This window comes from Homarus americanus, unplaced genomic scaffold (genome assembly GCF_018991925.1).
Source record: "Homarus americanus isolate GMGI-L3 unplaced genomic scaffold, GMGI_Hamer_2.0 scaffold32929, whole genome shotgun sequence".
NCBI classification, from domain to species: Eukaryota; Metazoa; Arthropoda; class Malacostraca; order Decapoda; family Nephropidae; genus Homarus; species Homarus americanus.
The window spans coordinates 1,790,500-1,807,999 of NW_024737097.1; the positions used below are offsets into that span (position 1 = coordinate 1,790,500).

At 39.1% G+C, this 17,500-nt stretch overlaps 1 protein-coding gene across 1 annotated transcript in view; it reads left to right on the top strand.

The window, feature by feature from the left end:
- The first annotated feature begins 4,744 nt into the window (after nucleotides 1–4,744).
- The window catches only part of LOC121873356, a 31,316-nt gene continuing 18,560 nt past the window's right edge, over nucleotides 4,745–17,500 (top strand). The window contains exons 1-5 of the mRNA XM_042376907.1: nucleotides 4,745–4,910; nucleotides 5,635–5,840; nucleotides 8,082–8,283; nucleotides 8,817–8,946; nucleotides 11,313–11,470. Of these exons, the coding sequence (XP_042232841.1) occupies nucleotides 4,767–4,910; nucleotides 5,635–5,840; nucleotides 8,082–8,283; nucleotides 8,817–8,946; nucleotides 11,313–11,470 (840 nt within the window). The 5' untranslated portion in view covers nucleotides 4,745–4,766. The remainder of the gene's footprint in view (nucleotides 4,911–5,634; nucleotides 5,841–8,081; nucleotides 8,284–8,816; nucleotides 8,947–11,312; nucleotides 11,471–17,500) is intronic.

Here is a 17,500-nt window from a genome sequence, read left to right on the forward strand (position 1 = left end):
GATTTGGCCTTTTTCCAGTGATCATTTCATAGGGAGTTTTCCCAATCTTCGGGTTGTAGCATCCGTTACGAATGTATGCTGAAGCTTTCGCAGCATAAATCCATAGAGTCTTAGGTACCTTTGCTTCCAACAATAAGCATCTGGCCATATAAAAAATAGACCTCCAAGCTCGCTCTGCTGTACCATTTTGATGTGGTGAATATGGTGCAGAAAATTCATGCTTTATGTGATTTTTAATCATTAGACTTTTTAATTCAGTGGAAGTGAATTCACCACCATTGTCAGACCTTAGTCGTTTGACAGATCCATATGGAGCTGAATCCGCCAAGAATTTTGCTGTAGCTGCCAGAGTATCACTCTTAGATCTCAAAAAATAAATCATTATCATTCCAGAGAAGTCATCTACAAAGGAAATGGCATACTGTACTTAAAACCTTCTCTTGCAGTATGGTCTACAGGACCTGCTAAATCACAGTGTACAAGTTCTAAATTGGTTGTAGCTCGCTGATCAGGTTCTCTACTTCTATAATGAGACATTTTACCTGAAATGCATACATTACAATCAAAATTATTCTTATCTGTAATGTTCATACCATCAACAACATTTTCTAATTTAAGTATATCTTTCACATTACAATGACCTAAAATTTTATGCCATTCCTCAATAGTATGACTGCTGCTTTTCTGTGAGTTCACATTATTCAGATAATACAGTTTGCCATGTTTATTAATATCAAACACTGTACCATCTGAGGCCTTCAATTCTGCAGAATTTGGGGTAAAATTTACTGTTGCACCTTTCTCTGGCTGCTAAAACAGAAAATATATTCTGTTTATAGGAAGGAACACATAGAGCATTTTTGAGTAGAACTTTATGGCTATTACCATTAACATCATTAATTTCAACTCTTGCATCACCTCTACCTGATACAATACCATTTTGCCTACTACCATCTGCCAATTCTATACAATGGTTAGAAGAATCAAAATTCTGATCAAATTTTACAAACTGGGATTTGTCACTTATGATATGTGATGTCGCTCCACAGTCTACCAACAGGCATTGTGCATTAACATCACTACTTACATTATTATAAACAGAACTGACACTAGCTCTAAATGCAAGTGAATGGCTATCTTCTTCACTGTTAGTTACAGACTTTACTGAATTATTTCTGCGGCAATAATTTGTATCATGAGTCGGGAATTTGCAGTTATCACACCACCTACTAGGCCTTGCTTCATTAGGATTACTGTATATTTGTCTTTACTTCTGCACTCAGATTTTCTGTGTCCTAATTTTCCACAGGAAAAGCATTTAATATTCATATTTTTTAATTTTGTACTGTATTCATCACATTATCTGCGTCGTCACCTTGTTGTTGTTGACACTTTTCAGTTTCTTCAAAACTTCTTAATGCTGCTTTAAAATCTGAGAAACTAACAGCTGTTTCTTACTGCATCACAACAGTAGAAAATGTCTGATATTCTAAAGGTAATCCATTTAATAACATTGCTACAAGTAAACTGTCACTGATGGTTTCACCTGCTAGTTTCAATGAAGCTTCTGTAATTTCAGCCCGTATCACGTAGTCGGTAATGGTCTCTTCATTGGATTTCTTGAGTGACGTCAGTTCTGTATACAAGGCAATAATTCTTGGCTTGCTGCTGCCTAGATAATGTTCACGGAAAATCTTTAATGACTTCCTACCGTCATCTTTGGCATCTCGGATAATAAGGGAAAGACTTCTATCGTCGAGGTACTGGACTAGTTCTGCAAACACTTCAGCGTTCTTCTCCGTCACCTCTGCACCGTCTCCATCTTGATTAACGACATCGAGGAGTTTTTGAAGTCTTAAATGGCCTAAGAACTTCACTTCCCACAACTCATACTTGCTTTCATCACCATCAAACACCAACCTGTGCCTGGGCCCATAACCTGTTGAAGTTACAGTGTTCATTTTTGGTGGATATCAACGAAATATGATGCGAGAGGCTCAGACAATGACACAAACGATGTTGCTCTTTCCAGTATATTTTCGGGACCTTCCGTGAAAACAAAACAAACATAACATGCGCATTCAAAGTGGCGCTTTATTCCACAACTAAAATAAAACATAATGGAACATATTCACATAAATATGGGGTAACCTAGTTTATATCTAACAATAACGAATTTATATGAGGATAAAATATTTCTCTTCAACAAAATTAAGTCTAAGTCGATATTTAGCCTTTCGTTTCTTCCATACTTTTGCATCGATATAATCAGGAAATAGCTAATTTCGTTTCAAGCTAACAAAGCTTATGGAATACCTTGTATTATCAATTAAATGAATAAATTTTTGACAAGCATAATTTCTCAACAGATTTCCATCTAATCCTGAGAAGAGAAAGCAATGGCTTGTTCAAATGCATCGTGAGGACTGGTTACCTACATCACACTCCTAAATATGCTCGGATCATTTTGAAGGGGAAAATATTGACAGGACAGGGCAAATTGTCAGATTAAAGGCTAATGCAGTGCCAACAAGATTTTAAAAGTTTCCAAAACATAAGGCATACATAGCTGGGCCAGTCATGCCTGCTCTAAACGTAACTCGCCAACGTCGATTATCTCGTTCTTTAGGCCTAAACTAGTCTCAAATGACTCCTCTGTGTCTCCTCGAACAGTTATATGACTGCATCACCGACAAGAAAAATATTATCCTGAATTTGTGAGCAAAATTTGTCATGATAGCACTCACTGATTAAGCCAAATCCGCGTAAAGCGTGGTCGTGGATAAGGGTCTGTAAACAGGAAATGTGCTTCTCATTTGTGTAAAACAAGCAAATAAATACAACTAAAACTACATCCAGGACTGATTCTTGTTTAGTTCCACTGCACAGTGCCGTTCTTGGCAGTAAATATATAAGCTGTCATTAGTTATTCAGATATTCTTCACTACAAGGGCTACAGTGATCTCCGCAGCTTTGTTTACGTTTTGGGTCCATCCAATATGGCCGCTAAGATTTCAACCTGGCTGCACTTTTTAAACAATAGAAGCTCGATCCAGTCTTTTTTTCGAGATCAGTGGTTACTGGGCTTTAACTGCGTGACGTGATGTCACAGCACGGTGGCTGCCACGCGTCTTTGAGTCGGCTGAGCTGGGTAATTGCCTGAACTGTGTCGTGAGCTAGAGGCATGGGAGGTGTGTGTGTGGAAGAACTTATACTTTGCACATAAAATAATATATACTGTACAGTACCAGTAAATGTGAAGAATAAACAAAAAATAATAATCATAAATAAATGAAAAAAGTACCGCCTTGCCATTGAACAGGAGACCCTGAGAAAGCGGAGCAGTGAGTGAGGGATCGCCAGCTATAGCTCTCCCTCCCACCCTCACCACTTGCTTCTACACACATGATTAATTCCCTTTATGTTTTTAGGCCTAACCAGCCAAGTTGCCAGATACATTATTAACAAGTATATATAACCATGTACTTTACAGGTGATGTAAGGGATTTCCAATGGTAATTTTGATTATTTAGCATGCCCTGACAATTTGTGGATTTTTAATTCGCTGACCTCGATTATTCACAGATGACAGCCTGGATGTACCCAAGAATGTCTAAGGGTAGTTTTAAAGTTGCTGGCATTTTTGTGGCCGGGACAGGGAACCATTCATTCTAGAAATGGTAATTTCTTTTACCTGTATTGTATATGTTTGTGTGACACAAAACACATACATATAAATAATAATGGTAAAATCCTCTCACAAATTATAATCAGAAACAAGACAACTCAGTGCTTTGTGTGTGTGTGTGTGTGTGTGTGTGTGTGTGTACACATACTGTACACACACTGTTATGAGTTGGGGATTTAGAATATAGTTAAAAGTCTACCCAGATCCCAACAGGCAACAACAACAAAAAAACAAAGACAATCGGACTATAAAAGGGTAGACAAAGGATGCGAGTTTTTGTTGTGTATAATAAAGTACCATAAATTCCTTAACCAAAATATTCAGCTATCTATAATTTACCCTTAACCATACTTAACCTAAACATTAACAGTATATACATATTTATACAACATACAATAATTTGAAGCAAGTGGACGTGGGGGAGGCAATACAAGATTACAAATACTTAAGTGCGGAGCTGAGATGGCTGACGAGTAAGGCTGAGTATTGTAGAAGACGGTAGGTAGTCACTGTGCCGTAGGTTTCCAGGATAGGTGATCCTATGGTCACTTCCCAGAGTGTAGTCCTCTCTCCTCGAATTGGAGCTGACAAAGAAGACTTTGAGGAGGTGACGCAACAACCAGGATATGGAGAAGGGAAACCCCGGAGTGGTAACTAAGACGAGTCATACTCGTGTTTCGTCCCTAGATGGCGTTGCTCGTGGTGCTGGGTAGGTAGATCATGACAATTGGTGGCGGGGTTCGTAACACACACCTATACATTACGGGTAAAAGAAATAATTGCCCTAAGGGCAAACACACAAAGGGAATACTGTATACATTTCTTTGCACACAAGTAAAAATATACCCCCTCCGGTCAGCAAATGTTATTCGCAGATTTGGCTATTCATGGCCGTTTTGGGAACCTAAACTCCATGAATTTTAAAGGCATGCTGTACACATTTTGGGCTTTATGCGCCCTCTTCAGAACTTAACCCTATTGTAAGATGCAACATGACTTTATTGTGAATAATGGTAAGAACTCCCCCTCATATATTTCATAATTGTGAAATAACTGGTAGCTCTTCTTTTGGTTGCAGATGGTGAGGGATTGGTTAGTACTCAAAATGTCTCCGAAAAGGCGATTTAGTCGACTGATGAAGTTATTTGGCCACGGTAACTTCTGGTGCATGACCTACCTCGACGAACTGCACAACATGAAAACAGAAGGCACAATCGTGAAGGTAAATAATTTGTTCAGTAAAGATTGAGAAAAATGGTTGTTTTTTTCACTAGACCAAAAGTCCTTTGGGGTTTTAATAGTTTGTACATTCTTTCTACTCGCATATTATTGTCATTCTAATTATAATCACTTCGTCAAGATACTGTAACAGGTAAATTTAACATGGCCAAAGTAGGATTACAAGTGTTCATGTGATATTGAGATTGAAACAGTTTATTTCGCCAGAAAAACACAGATACAGAGTGGATAATAATAACAATATTGATATGGCTCAACCAGTTGAGAACCTGAGCTCTCCTGAAGGCACCTGATATATACTGTACATTTATCTCCTGAAGTATTATGTAGCATTTAGTATCATCTGGAATAATACACATAACATTTATAGTATAACTACAGTACAGTATATGCATATTTTACAGTGGAGTTGATATACAGTAATATGATAAGGGAGGGAAGCATACAGGTTGTAGTAAAGTGAAACAAGAGGACAGAAGCTGTCTTGTCGGCAAATATATAATTATTGCAATGATTACTTATATCTATCTACTTGACAAGTTCTGATATAATGGGTTTGGTGGTACAATAAAGGTAGGAATATAAAGTAGGTTTTCAAAAATATTAATACTTAGACAATAGATATTTTTTTAGGAGATGATTTAAAGGAAGGGAATGTAATCTTTGCTCAGGTGGGTGGGAGTTAACAGGTTCTTCTTTGTTTGAAGGAATTTGAAGATGCAGGGGCTGTAGTTCAAGTAACTCTCCGGGTGGTTCCAAGTAGAGTCAACACCTTCGTACCATTAAGGGTTCTTACAGGTCCCTTCATGCCTACCATCCTGGATCCTATAGCTCTGACAAACATGCAGGGCATTGTCACAAGTAACCATGATTCATCTAGTGATATCTTCCTGGCTGAGATGGCTACCCACCGGTAAGAAGACTGCATTATTTAGCATGAATTTATGTCGCTTAGCATGTTAGTGTGTCTATCAACAAATTTGAAACTGTGATTGGTAATACTATACTGTATAGTAAAATCTTAACAGTACAAACTGATTGAATCTAGAAAATGTAAATATTTTCCCAATGGATATACAGGGGGCCTCCCAAGTTTGAAGATTTTTATTTCGCAGTCCTCTTTTATTCGCAGATGACACCCTGGTTGTACCCAAGAATGTCTGTGGGTAGTTTTAAAGTTGCCGGCATTTTTGCGGCTGGCACAGGGAGCCATTTGTTCTAGAGACAGTAATATCATTTACCTGTATTTTAAATATGTGTGTTTGTGTGTGTGTGTAGACACACACACACACACATATACAAATAAATAATAATGGAAAAATCCTCTCACAAATAATCAGAAACAAATTTATTAAAAATGTGACAGTCTACCCCCAATTTCGCGCTTTATTACTTTATTAATAAAGCATGAACTTGAGGGTAGACTCACATTTATATTAAATTTGTTTCTGATTATTATTTATGAGAGGATTTTTCCATTATTATTTATTTGTATGTTTGTGTGTGTGTGTCTACACACACACACACACACACACACACACACACACACACACACACACACACACACACATATATATATACAATGCAATTAAAAGAAATAATTGTCTTAAGGGCAAACTCATAATGGAATATAAATTTTTACACAAGTAAACCCCCGGTCTGCAAGTGTTATTCGTGGATTTGGCAATTCGGGGCCATTTTGAGAACCTAACCCCCGCGAATTTGGGGGGCCCCTGTACTGTACAGTAATTTATATGCTATTTTTTATTATTGTACACACAACTGTATTCTGATGTATACAAAACCCCTTTTTAGTTAAAATTTTCAGCAAAAAATGTTGCTTTATAATTTAACAGTTTGTAGTAAAGTACAAACACAAGAAAATATATGTTAAGGTGTAATACTGTACAGTAACGTTTTTGTTGATTTTTTAACAAATGGTGTAATTTTTTCCTCACAGGAAGCACAGTTTGCTTGTTGACTAGAAATTTTCCAAGCTTGCATTTATTCTTGATAATGTCATAGAATGTACTCTCCTTCAGACCCTACACCTGGTACTATATGTGAACACTTTCATGTTGCTGAGAGTACTGTACTGTACTCGGTGATTGATGGATGTTTTACCTACTGGTGTGCTTTTTCTTCTGGTAGGACCTTGAACTATTTTTTTCCACCAGTACTTTTCTCACCTGCAAGATGTGTAAACAAAGGGGGCAAACAATAAACTGGGCACCTCCCTTCATAGCTACAAACACCAGCATATATGTTGGGTCTTCAACAATTTCAATTAATTTGTCACATCATTCAATAATGTTTGAACTATCCCAAATTTTTCTAATTTGGTTCCATAAAACCACATAGTTACCATGAGGTGATATTACTGTATAATAAAATGTAGGGAAACTCGGCATATATTGAAATTGCTTAGATTACATAAAATTTTTCTGAGCAGTCTGACAAGGCTCAGATTTTTCAGAAATCACTTTCACTGAAATCCAATCTCTGAAAGTATTACTGTGTGTTCATCCATGCTGGGATTGAACCCAAGTCTTGTGAGTGGAAGATGAGTGCAGTGCCTTTTGACCCCTTAAAAAGTGGTGGTTCAGGTTCTATGGAAAAGTAATTGTTCAACTCCAACTTTTTCAGACCACCCACAAGCTACTTTTTGCTGTCAAATACCCGGTATTCTGATTGAAAGTTTTGGAAATAAAAGTTATACAAATTGCTTTCAAAATTCTTATGTATTTACCTGTAACATACCCATTTTCTGTAAGTTTGTACAGTACTGCAATATCTAAACCTCTTATTGTCTGGTAGATGCTAGATTTAAAGCTCTAATAGATTAGTTAATAAATTAATTTCAACATTACACAGTTATTAGAGACTTGTTTTCCATAACCTAAGAAAAGGCATGCGCAGTACTTGCCAACAGTACATAACAGAGACGTGACCAACTGCCTCAGCAGCTAACAAGCCGATCAGTGGCAGAGAGGATAAAAGTAAAAAAAGGAAAAAGTGAACATGCTGATTAATATCCCACGGCAGTGCTATTCAACCTGGTTGGATGGTCCACTAGGGTGGACGAGATTTTGTTTGGGGTGGATGAGATTTGAAAGGATGGCAACACATGTGGCATATTTTATTTCATCAACAGTTTGGTCAATGAAAACAAAACACAGGATCCACAAGTATTGGAGGTAGAGGTGTACCATTCCCGCAACTTGATGATGTCTGCCGTCCATCTCTACGCTGAAAGTGCCTCCTCGGGGCGTTGCTTGGTGGCCCTGGCCCATACTCTTGATGCAAATACTCTGCCTTCCCCAGCTACTCTCAAGTGCAAAACTCCAAATAATATGGTAACTTTGGATGATTAAAAGATGTGTTATTCCCAAGGTTTTGAGTAACAATTCTCCTTGTGTTTAGATCAGTGATGTTATTATTACCAAGATTGGCAATCATGTATCATATTGTAAAATTTTCAGATGCCCAAGACTACTCAGTAATATTTTTTAAATTTTCTTAAAGTATTGTGTTTATTGATTTTGTTGTCACACATGTAAAGCATTCTGTCTTTAATGGTGCATGTGTTTAGAATGTATAATACATCTATATGTGAAATAAATAGAAGTTTCCTCAGTGGATATACATTTTACTGAAACAGAACTCTTATATAAATTGAACGATGCCTACGGTATACAGTGAATTAAAGGAATTTGTTTTGTTTAGATTTAAGAAAATCAGGAAGAGGTAGGGAAAAATTAGGTCCAATCATCTGATATCTTTTACCTAGAGGTTCCTGTGATTAGTCTGCTTAGGACAAGGAAGATTATTGTATCCAGATCTTCCTCTTATAGACAATGTTGTGTGCATAATCTGTCTCATCTTCCAGGTTAACAATGTTGCCATGTGTGATATCAATGCTGGAGAACGAGCAATGATAATCAAAACAGCCAATGGAGACTGGGCACTCCTGGTGGCTTATTGGGAAGGACTGAAGAGAGGGACTCCAGGCTCATTGTGTAAGTTTTGGTGACATTTCTTTTTATAATAATCAAAGGAGTATGGGGGCAAAGTGCATTTTAACTACTAATAAAGAGGCTAACACTTGTATGTGATTACAGTCTGTTTAGCCACAGGAGCCTTTAGATCCTTCCCAATAACCAGTCTGGTGGATGCTGGAGTACCACCACTGGTACCGAGTACAGCATCTCCCTAGATCTCCAACATGGGAGGTCATATCTGATACATCCATGGACCATAGATTTACTCTCCACCCACACATTCCCCGATCCTTTGGCTTTTGTGTCCAGGAGATGGTTAACAGACTTACTTCCCCAACTCCCGGTCACCTAAGTGAAAGTGCTGACCGAAGCCTCATGGGACCTACCAGAGGTGCACTTCTGTCGGTACTTCTCAGGGAGCAAGGCTGATGTTAATGAAGTGATGGCCAGGATGTATTTCCAGGAACATTCAACTAGTCAAGATGGCTCATTGCATGTTTATACAGATGGTTCCAAATCCAACACTGGTGTTGGGTTTGGAGCCATCTTCCCTGATTTTAGCCACAGTGGGGGACTTCCCACCTTTGCATTTATTTTTACTGCAGAGCTCTCTGCTATATGCCTAGCCCTTAAAGAAATCAGCATGCATAAGGCTGGGAGTTTTACTATTTTTCGTGATTCCAGAGCAGCATTGTCTTCTCAGGAATTTTTTAATCCCATCCACCCTCTCGTTTTAGATATTTTTAACTAGCTAGTGGTCCTCTGTTGGCAGGGTCATAATGTGAATTTCTGTTGGGTTCCTGTCCATGTGTCCATACGAGGTAATGAGAGAGCTGACGATGTGGCCAAGTCTGCTGCCTCTCATCATGCCCGTTTATGCTCCCGCCCTCACAGAGATTCTTCCCTGCAGTCAGGTCAACCATCCAGACCTCCTGGCAGCTACTGTACAATGGGACAATTTATCCATCCCCAACAAGTGGGAATATCCTTGGATGCCCTGCTGTTATGAGACTGCCCTTACCCGTCAACATGTTGGCCACACTCACCTCACCCACAGTTTCCTAATGACCAGAGGACCACAACCCTATTGTGATGACTGCCTGGTTCCACTGACTGTGAAGCACTTGCTAGTAGAGAATCCCAATCATGGGGACTTAAGGAGTCGGTTTTTGGCTGAGTGCCGGCAGGAGGATGGATTTTTTCTGTCTCAAAGTTCCTCAGCAAGAAAAGTTCAGCACCTGATGGTGGACTTTTTAAATTTTAAATTGCAATTAAGGTACTTACCCGCTTTTAATTTTAAATAAATACAGATTTGTATATTTTAATTTTATTATTTAAACAATAGGATTTTATTTTATTTATATCATAGTTTTAAATTACAGTACAGGTGTAAGTTTCATTTTCGGTGTCAAATGGCCACAGGCTGCTCCACCGGACATTTTATCCAATCAATCAAATCAAATCGAATCAAATCAATGTGATAACAGTAAGTCTCTTCTTATTTGCCATATTAAAACATTATCTGAGACAAGTCTAAAGAAAGACACATTTCTGAAATTCACGCTCTGGCTATCTTAAAAGAATTTCACAACATAACTTTGGAGAATTTTAACAATGCCCGGCTGAGTTGTAGCCCTCTTTTATGATATAAACAAATTTTTAAAACACTGGTCAAAAATTTATTTCTTCCATTCTGTAAACAAAATTTAAAAGGTTTGTTAATGCTAGATTTTATCTTGAGTTGAACTCAGTTTAAGGAAACTGCAAGGAAATGCAAATACAGGTACTCCTTGACTTACGACATACTTAGCTTACGACAACCCGCACATACGATCGCCGTGGTCGTATAAAATATTTTTCAAAGTACGTATATTGTCCTGACGTTAGTGATCGCACTGTGTACCGACAAAATTTTTGTTTGTAATTTCCTTTAAAATGGCTGGCAAGCATAAAAATGAGAGTTCTTGTGGTGCTGAGAAGAAAAAAAGACACCCATTTTAGAATTTCTATGTATTATTTTCGCCTTTTCAACTTACGACCAATTCGACTTACTATCTGGTCATCGGGACGGAACCCCGTCATAATTCGAGGAGAGACTAAAGGTAAAAGTTAATCAATACACATTTTGAAAAGTGTTTACAAAAGTGATAGTGATGCCTAATGTTCATGGAAAGATGAGAGAAAACTGTTGCTGTCAGTGAGTATTAGATATGGTAATCTGTCTTCTAAATTCTCTTTGTACAAGTAGCTGCACTCTTGTAACACTATACAGTACATGTATACACATGAATTTTTAGTTAATGTAGAAGTTTAAGGGAAAGACCATTATATTTGTAATGTATATGATATTTTTTCACACCTGTAAAATCTGTGAAACATTTCAGCAAAACGTGGTGTTCCTGGGTGCCCGGGTCACCTGGTGGTACGTATCCACTGCCCACCCGCGGCACCAGCAAGAATCATTACCCTGCCATATGACCAGCAGGTCTACACTCATAACATTCAGGACCTTTATATAGACATGCAAGATGGACTTTTCAAGGTATGTATTTAATTTATCTAATGGCTATTATCAGCAGTGTTTTCCTACATTGATGCTTAACCATTCAGCATAGCAGTTTATAACTCTGAATTGGCAGTGTAATTAACTTAAGTTCAAGCTTTTCTTGGGGTGATAATGTTGGATGGAAATGTGTACACTGAAACCTTGCTAATTCAATGGTGTCGGGGCACCGGTTTGATCGAATTAGTCCAAAATATCGAATCATATCAACATATTGTATCTGTGTGTTCTTTGGTGTAAGTGGTGTAATTTCTATACATTGGAAATTTTTACTTTATTTCCATTTCTGTAACCTTCATGGTTATTTTTTTTCTAAGTCTCTTTTCTTTATTTATTGTTTTCTTTCAATATTTGTATTTATTTGGGTATTTCCTCCTACTTCCTTTTATTCTCAGTTTTACTTAGTTATATTTTATTCTGTGGATTTACCTTGGAAAACCACATTCTTCTGCATTCTTACACATTCATCTAATTATTATTACTTATATCTAAATGCTGCCACCACCCAGGCTTTCTTTAGAATATGATTTCTACAATGAACAAGTGGTAGTGTGGTAGATATGAGATGTTAGGCACATGAAGTTTTATTATATATTTTCAGAGATGCCAATCTTTAAAAGGAAGGAGCGGTGATACCAACTTTCTACTGAATCAATATTTATTAAAATCATATCTGAATATTATGACAATCCGTACCTTAACTCACAGCAACAAAAATTAGGTTTAATTACTGATTACGTTACTGTAACATTCAGACAAAACAAAACTGACCAATTGATCTTATTTTACAAGTGGTAAAAAATAGATCTTCAATTATATCAGTTACATTCAAGACTTATACCTCTCTAAGGGTATTATTACGAATCATTGACAGCAATGATTGTTACTACACACACATATCAATAGCACAGACTGGTGGTATTACTTAGATCAGTATACTATTACAAGGAAACATATACCAGCACATCAGCTGTGAGTACAGATGGTCCACTCACATCATATTGTAGTGTGTGTGGGGTGCAGTTTAGTCTATATTCTCTGTTTTAGGTCCACATACAAATGTAACTTAAGGGAGATCTCGCACTCAGGATGAAAGTGAGAAAGGAAACTTAAAATTGCCTTAACTCAACGTATATTGTATATACAATGCTGTAGGTTGAGGAGAGTTGTTGTGTGGTAGAGGAGCTTCAGGAGAGTTGGTGTTGTCGTGGAGAACGCAGAGTAGAATGACCTTCACGGCGAGGCAGGGGGGTAATATCTAGTCCTGCCTACTCAAGGACGCAGGCTGCGGTACGAGCGACGCCGCTGACTGGCTGATGGCGAGGACGGCAGTTGGCCAATCAGCGAGCGAGGATGGCGCAAATAGGCAGAGCACCTGTAGGGAAAGTTAGTCACCACAATACTTCCCCTCCCCTCAGGGCACTGCAGGATGCTTGTTGTAAGCTAAATTGCATCCCACGTGCGAGGCATAGCGGGCAAGGTAACTGATCAGTTATATCAATAAATGTTTATGGGTTAAGTTGTCAAACCCACAATGGTCTTTCTCCATTTATTTAGAAAAATATATATTATGCACATTCAATAAGGATCACCGCAATTACACTGTGAACTGTGAGTGTAGGTTAAGGACGGAGCTTATCTTAAGATAAGCTTTTAGGTCAGACGTCCTTAGTTCGTGAGGGTTGAGTATCAACTGGGAGCCGGCTACTAATTAGCTGAGCTCAGGTCTAAGAGACACGACTTGAGAGTGGAATCTTCTGATTACATGTGTGGAAAATTACTGTGGGTGATGGAACTATATAGCAACAATGTAATAACCGATATTTAATATAAAGACTACTGTCTATAAGACAGGGGCTATTACATCACTCAGTCACCACCTTCCGAGCTTCAGCGAGGAATTAGCTAGTCTCGCAGAAAAACCCTCTACATATACCTACCTATGTTACATGCATATGTGTGAAGACACTAAACTAGAGAAACTGCAACCTGGGGTTCAGCAGTTACTGGAGCCCTAGTCTGAAGTGTCTTACAGGAGAGAATATTATGTACAATGGCAAAATTAGAAGGTACTGACTTATAATAACAAAACAGGAATATTACTGCCAGTACTAACACAATAGGGGGGACATTTAAACTGGGTATAGCAAATCCCCATGAAAAATAGAAAGGCAGGTTATCCTCGAAACAGTAAGTCCTCAGTTAACTTTAGTCCCGCTTAACGTTGTTTCGGTACTACATCGCTCATCTTTAGAGACCAAAAATTTGTTTAACGTCCAGGTGATCCGATAATACATTGTTTTGAGTTGTCACGGACTACTTTCTACGACGCATCACCTGCTCTTGTCTGGCTGTGCTACGGTCTCTCAGCTCGGCGCGCTGCCCTGCCCTCACTCGCAGAACGTCACAGCACCCCAAGCAACGCCAAGCCAGTCTCTGTTACGACTCCGCATCATTCGTGTGTGCTTAAGTGCTTTTGCTCTAAAACTGTACTCTAACCATTCGAAATGGCTTCCAAGCGCCCATCGAGTGCTACTGATGCTAGTGCAGTGAAGAGGCAACTTAAAACCATTACCCTTGCTACGAAAATGGATGCATTAACCCAATTTGAAAAAGGGGAACGTGCTGTAGACATAGCTGCTGTGCTTGGTCTAACCCCCACAACGGTGCGTACTATCAGGACCAACGCTGACAAGATTAAGGTTAGTGCTGGAAGTGGTTCTTCTCTGAGTGCTACTAAGACGACTCGTACTAGAAGCACTGTGATAGAGAAGGTGGAGATGATGCTGGCAATATGGATGGACGACCAGAATCAATGCAATGCCACCATGAGCCTTATGGTTGTCTAGCTTAAGGCAAGAGCCTTATTTGACGACATGAAGGAAACAGAGATTGAAGGATCGAAGGAAGAGACTTTTATGGCCAGCCGAGGCTGGTTTCAACGATTTAAGCGTCAGTATATCTTCCACAACATAAAGATAACTGGTGAAGCTGCTAGATCAGATATGGTTGCTGCAGAGACATTCCTGCCAAGGAGGAGCAAGCAGCGGCGGAGGAACCCCAGTCAGAGGAGGAGGAGGAGGAGGAGGCAGCCGCAGTGTCAGTGACTCACCACCACCCTCCTCTCCCGCCCCCCTCCACTCCCACCCTCCTCCTCCTCCTCTCCCACCATCTTCCTCCTTCACTCCACTACCCACCGCACACTCGCTCTACCACCTCTGCCTATGATTTTCTATATATGTAACTTTTTTCATGGGGCAAAGGGAGCCTGGGGAATGTAACTCCCGTATTTTATCTATTTCTTATGGGGAAAATTGATCCTCTTAACGTTGTTTTGCATATTTACCTAGATTTTGCCAAGGCTTTCGACAGTGTACCCCACGAAAGGCTGAAAATCAAACTGGAAGGGTACGGAATTCAGGGAAAGGTCTTAGCTTGGATAGAAGACTTTCTGCATGACCGCAAGCAGTGTGTGGTGATTAATGGCACGAAATCATCATCTGTACCTGTTACAAGCGGGGTACCACAGGGCAGTGTATTGGACCCGCTGTTGTTTGTTTGTTTCATAAATGACATGTCTGACGTTGTACACTCCTCCATACAAATTTTTGACAATAACGCCAAGTTATTTCGGGAAATCAAGAACCAAGCGGACTGTGGAGAGCTGCAGAAGGACCTCTGTGGGCTCCAAGAATGGTCGAAGAAATGGCTGCTGAGATTCAATGTCATGAAGTGTAAGAGGATACACCTGGAGCGTACCAACAGTAAGGAGGCGTATCATATCAGGATGAAGAAACTGCACTATTTGAGACTGAATGTGAGAAGGACTTAGGTGTGTATGTTAACATTGAGCTGAAGTTTTCGGGCCATTGCGAGAAGAAGGTAAATCAGGCAAATAAATTATTGGGCCTTATAAGAATGTCGTTCAGATATCTAGACGGTCTGTCCCTCGTAACGATCTTCAAGAGTGAAGTGCTTCCCCATCTGGAGTACTGTCACCCCGCCTGGTCCCCGAGATATGGTAGGGACTGTCAGTTGGTTGAAAATGTTCAAAGGAGGGCCACCAGACTGGTGCCTGCACTTCGGCACCTCAGCTACCCTGAGAGATTGGAGTGCCTGAACTTGCCTAGCTTATACTACAGACGGGCAAGGGGTGACCTAATTTAGGTGTATAAGCATCTCAAGGGGGCACTACTCAGTCGGGTGTCCTTACTTGGAACTGGCGGACGCTCGCCCCACAAGGGGTCACAGCTCAAGATTGAAGAAGCCGCAAGTCCAGAAAACTGTGAGGGCAAAATTTTTCGGATTGAAAGTTGTGAACTCTTGGAACAATCTTCCAGAAAGTGTTCTGACGGCACCGAGTGTAAGGTTTTTCAAGACAAGACTTGACCAACACTGGACCGGGTTCAGGTACATTCAGGAGCCGGTGCATGCCCAGTATTTGCCAACAGTGCGTGACAGAGACGTGACTGATCGCCCGGGCGCCTAGCGACCCGATCTTTTGGTGAAGAGGATAAATGAAAAGGAAAACTGCTCAGAAATGTGACCGATCGCCCAAGCGGCTAACGAGCCGATCAGTGGTGAAGAGGATAAAACAATAAAATCGCGTTTTCAGGAACGTAACCCCGACGTTAAGCGAGGATGCCTTGTATTTGAAAAATGTGATTCCTTCAAATGAGAAATAAACTTTAATTTATCTGATACTATATTGAGTTCACTGACAGTCATATTAGGAGCCGGACACATAGGAATCAAATCTGAAGTTAGATTTAAATTTAAAGCAAAGTGCTGATGGGAAGGCAAGGTTTTCAACGAACGACAGGTTATTAAATGTTTACCACCATTCTGGCACAGTAAAATGACACTAGTTTCTTCTGAGAAAAAAAATACTGCGCATTATGTAGATGTGCATGAAACACAGTTTTCTTAGAAATTGGTGTATACGTAGTTACACTTTTTGAGCGCTGTGCGAACGTTGGTTTGTATGATCGCGATTCACATATTCCTTCTGCAACAGGAACAAATGTGAATGCATAGGCTAGACATACATGTAATTGTAAGTATGATGATTTACACCGGGATAAAACCCTAGGATCATCCGCTGCTAACAAAGAGTAGTCTTCATCTATTTGCAAAAGTTCGGCTGGCTTGTCCAGAGTAAACAGCGTGTCATTAGAATACAGTGGGAAAGGTTCTAAATGACATGCATTAAATTTGCGTTGCCCTAGCATAGAAATGTGATATTATATAAGATAAAAACTGTAAGCCTATAACCATCCAACCCTGGCTGGGAAGATAGGGGGGGGTGAAGGAGGGAGGTGACAGTGACACGTTTGACAGTTGGGGCCGAATGCCGAGTGAAGTATTTATTTGTTTATTTATGTCCTTTAGATTGAGTTTTTGTTTTTAGTTTATAAAATTTCATAGAAGTGACCGGGGAGAATATAATTTACATTGCTGGAATTCTTATAAGATAGTCATTAATTTTAATATAAACATGCTATAGTTTGCATTAGACATACAAATTTTAGTTTTATTTAGGAACTTATTACAAATGGCAAAAAATTTATCTCGTGCAAAATATATGACGTTTATATTCAAATTATTCGCTGCCTTGCAAGGATTCTAGCAATGCAAATTATATTCTCGGAACTTTAGTCTGTGATATCATATAAGATAAAAACTTAAAAGCCTAAAACCACCAAACCCTGGCTGGGAAGATGGAGGAGAGGGAGGGAGGGAGGAAGGGGAGGTGACATGTTTGATAGTTGTGCCTAAGGTCTAGTGAAGTATATATTTGTTTGTTTATGTCCTTTAGATTGAGTTTTTGTTTTTTGTTTATAAAATGTCACAAAAGTGACCAGGGAGAATATAATTTACATTGCTGGAATTCTTATAAGATAGTGATTAATTTGAATATAATCATGCTATAGTTTGCACTAGACAAAAATTTTAGTAATCATTTAGTACATTATTTTGAGTATATGTACAGTACAGCTTTGCCCATAG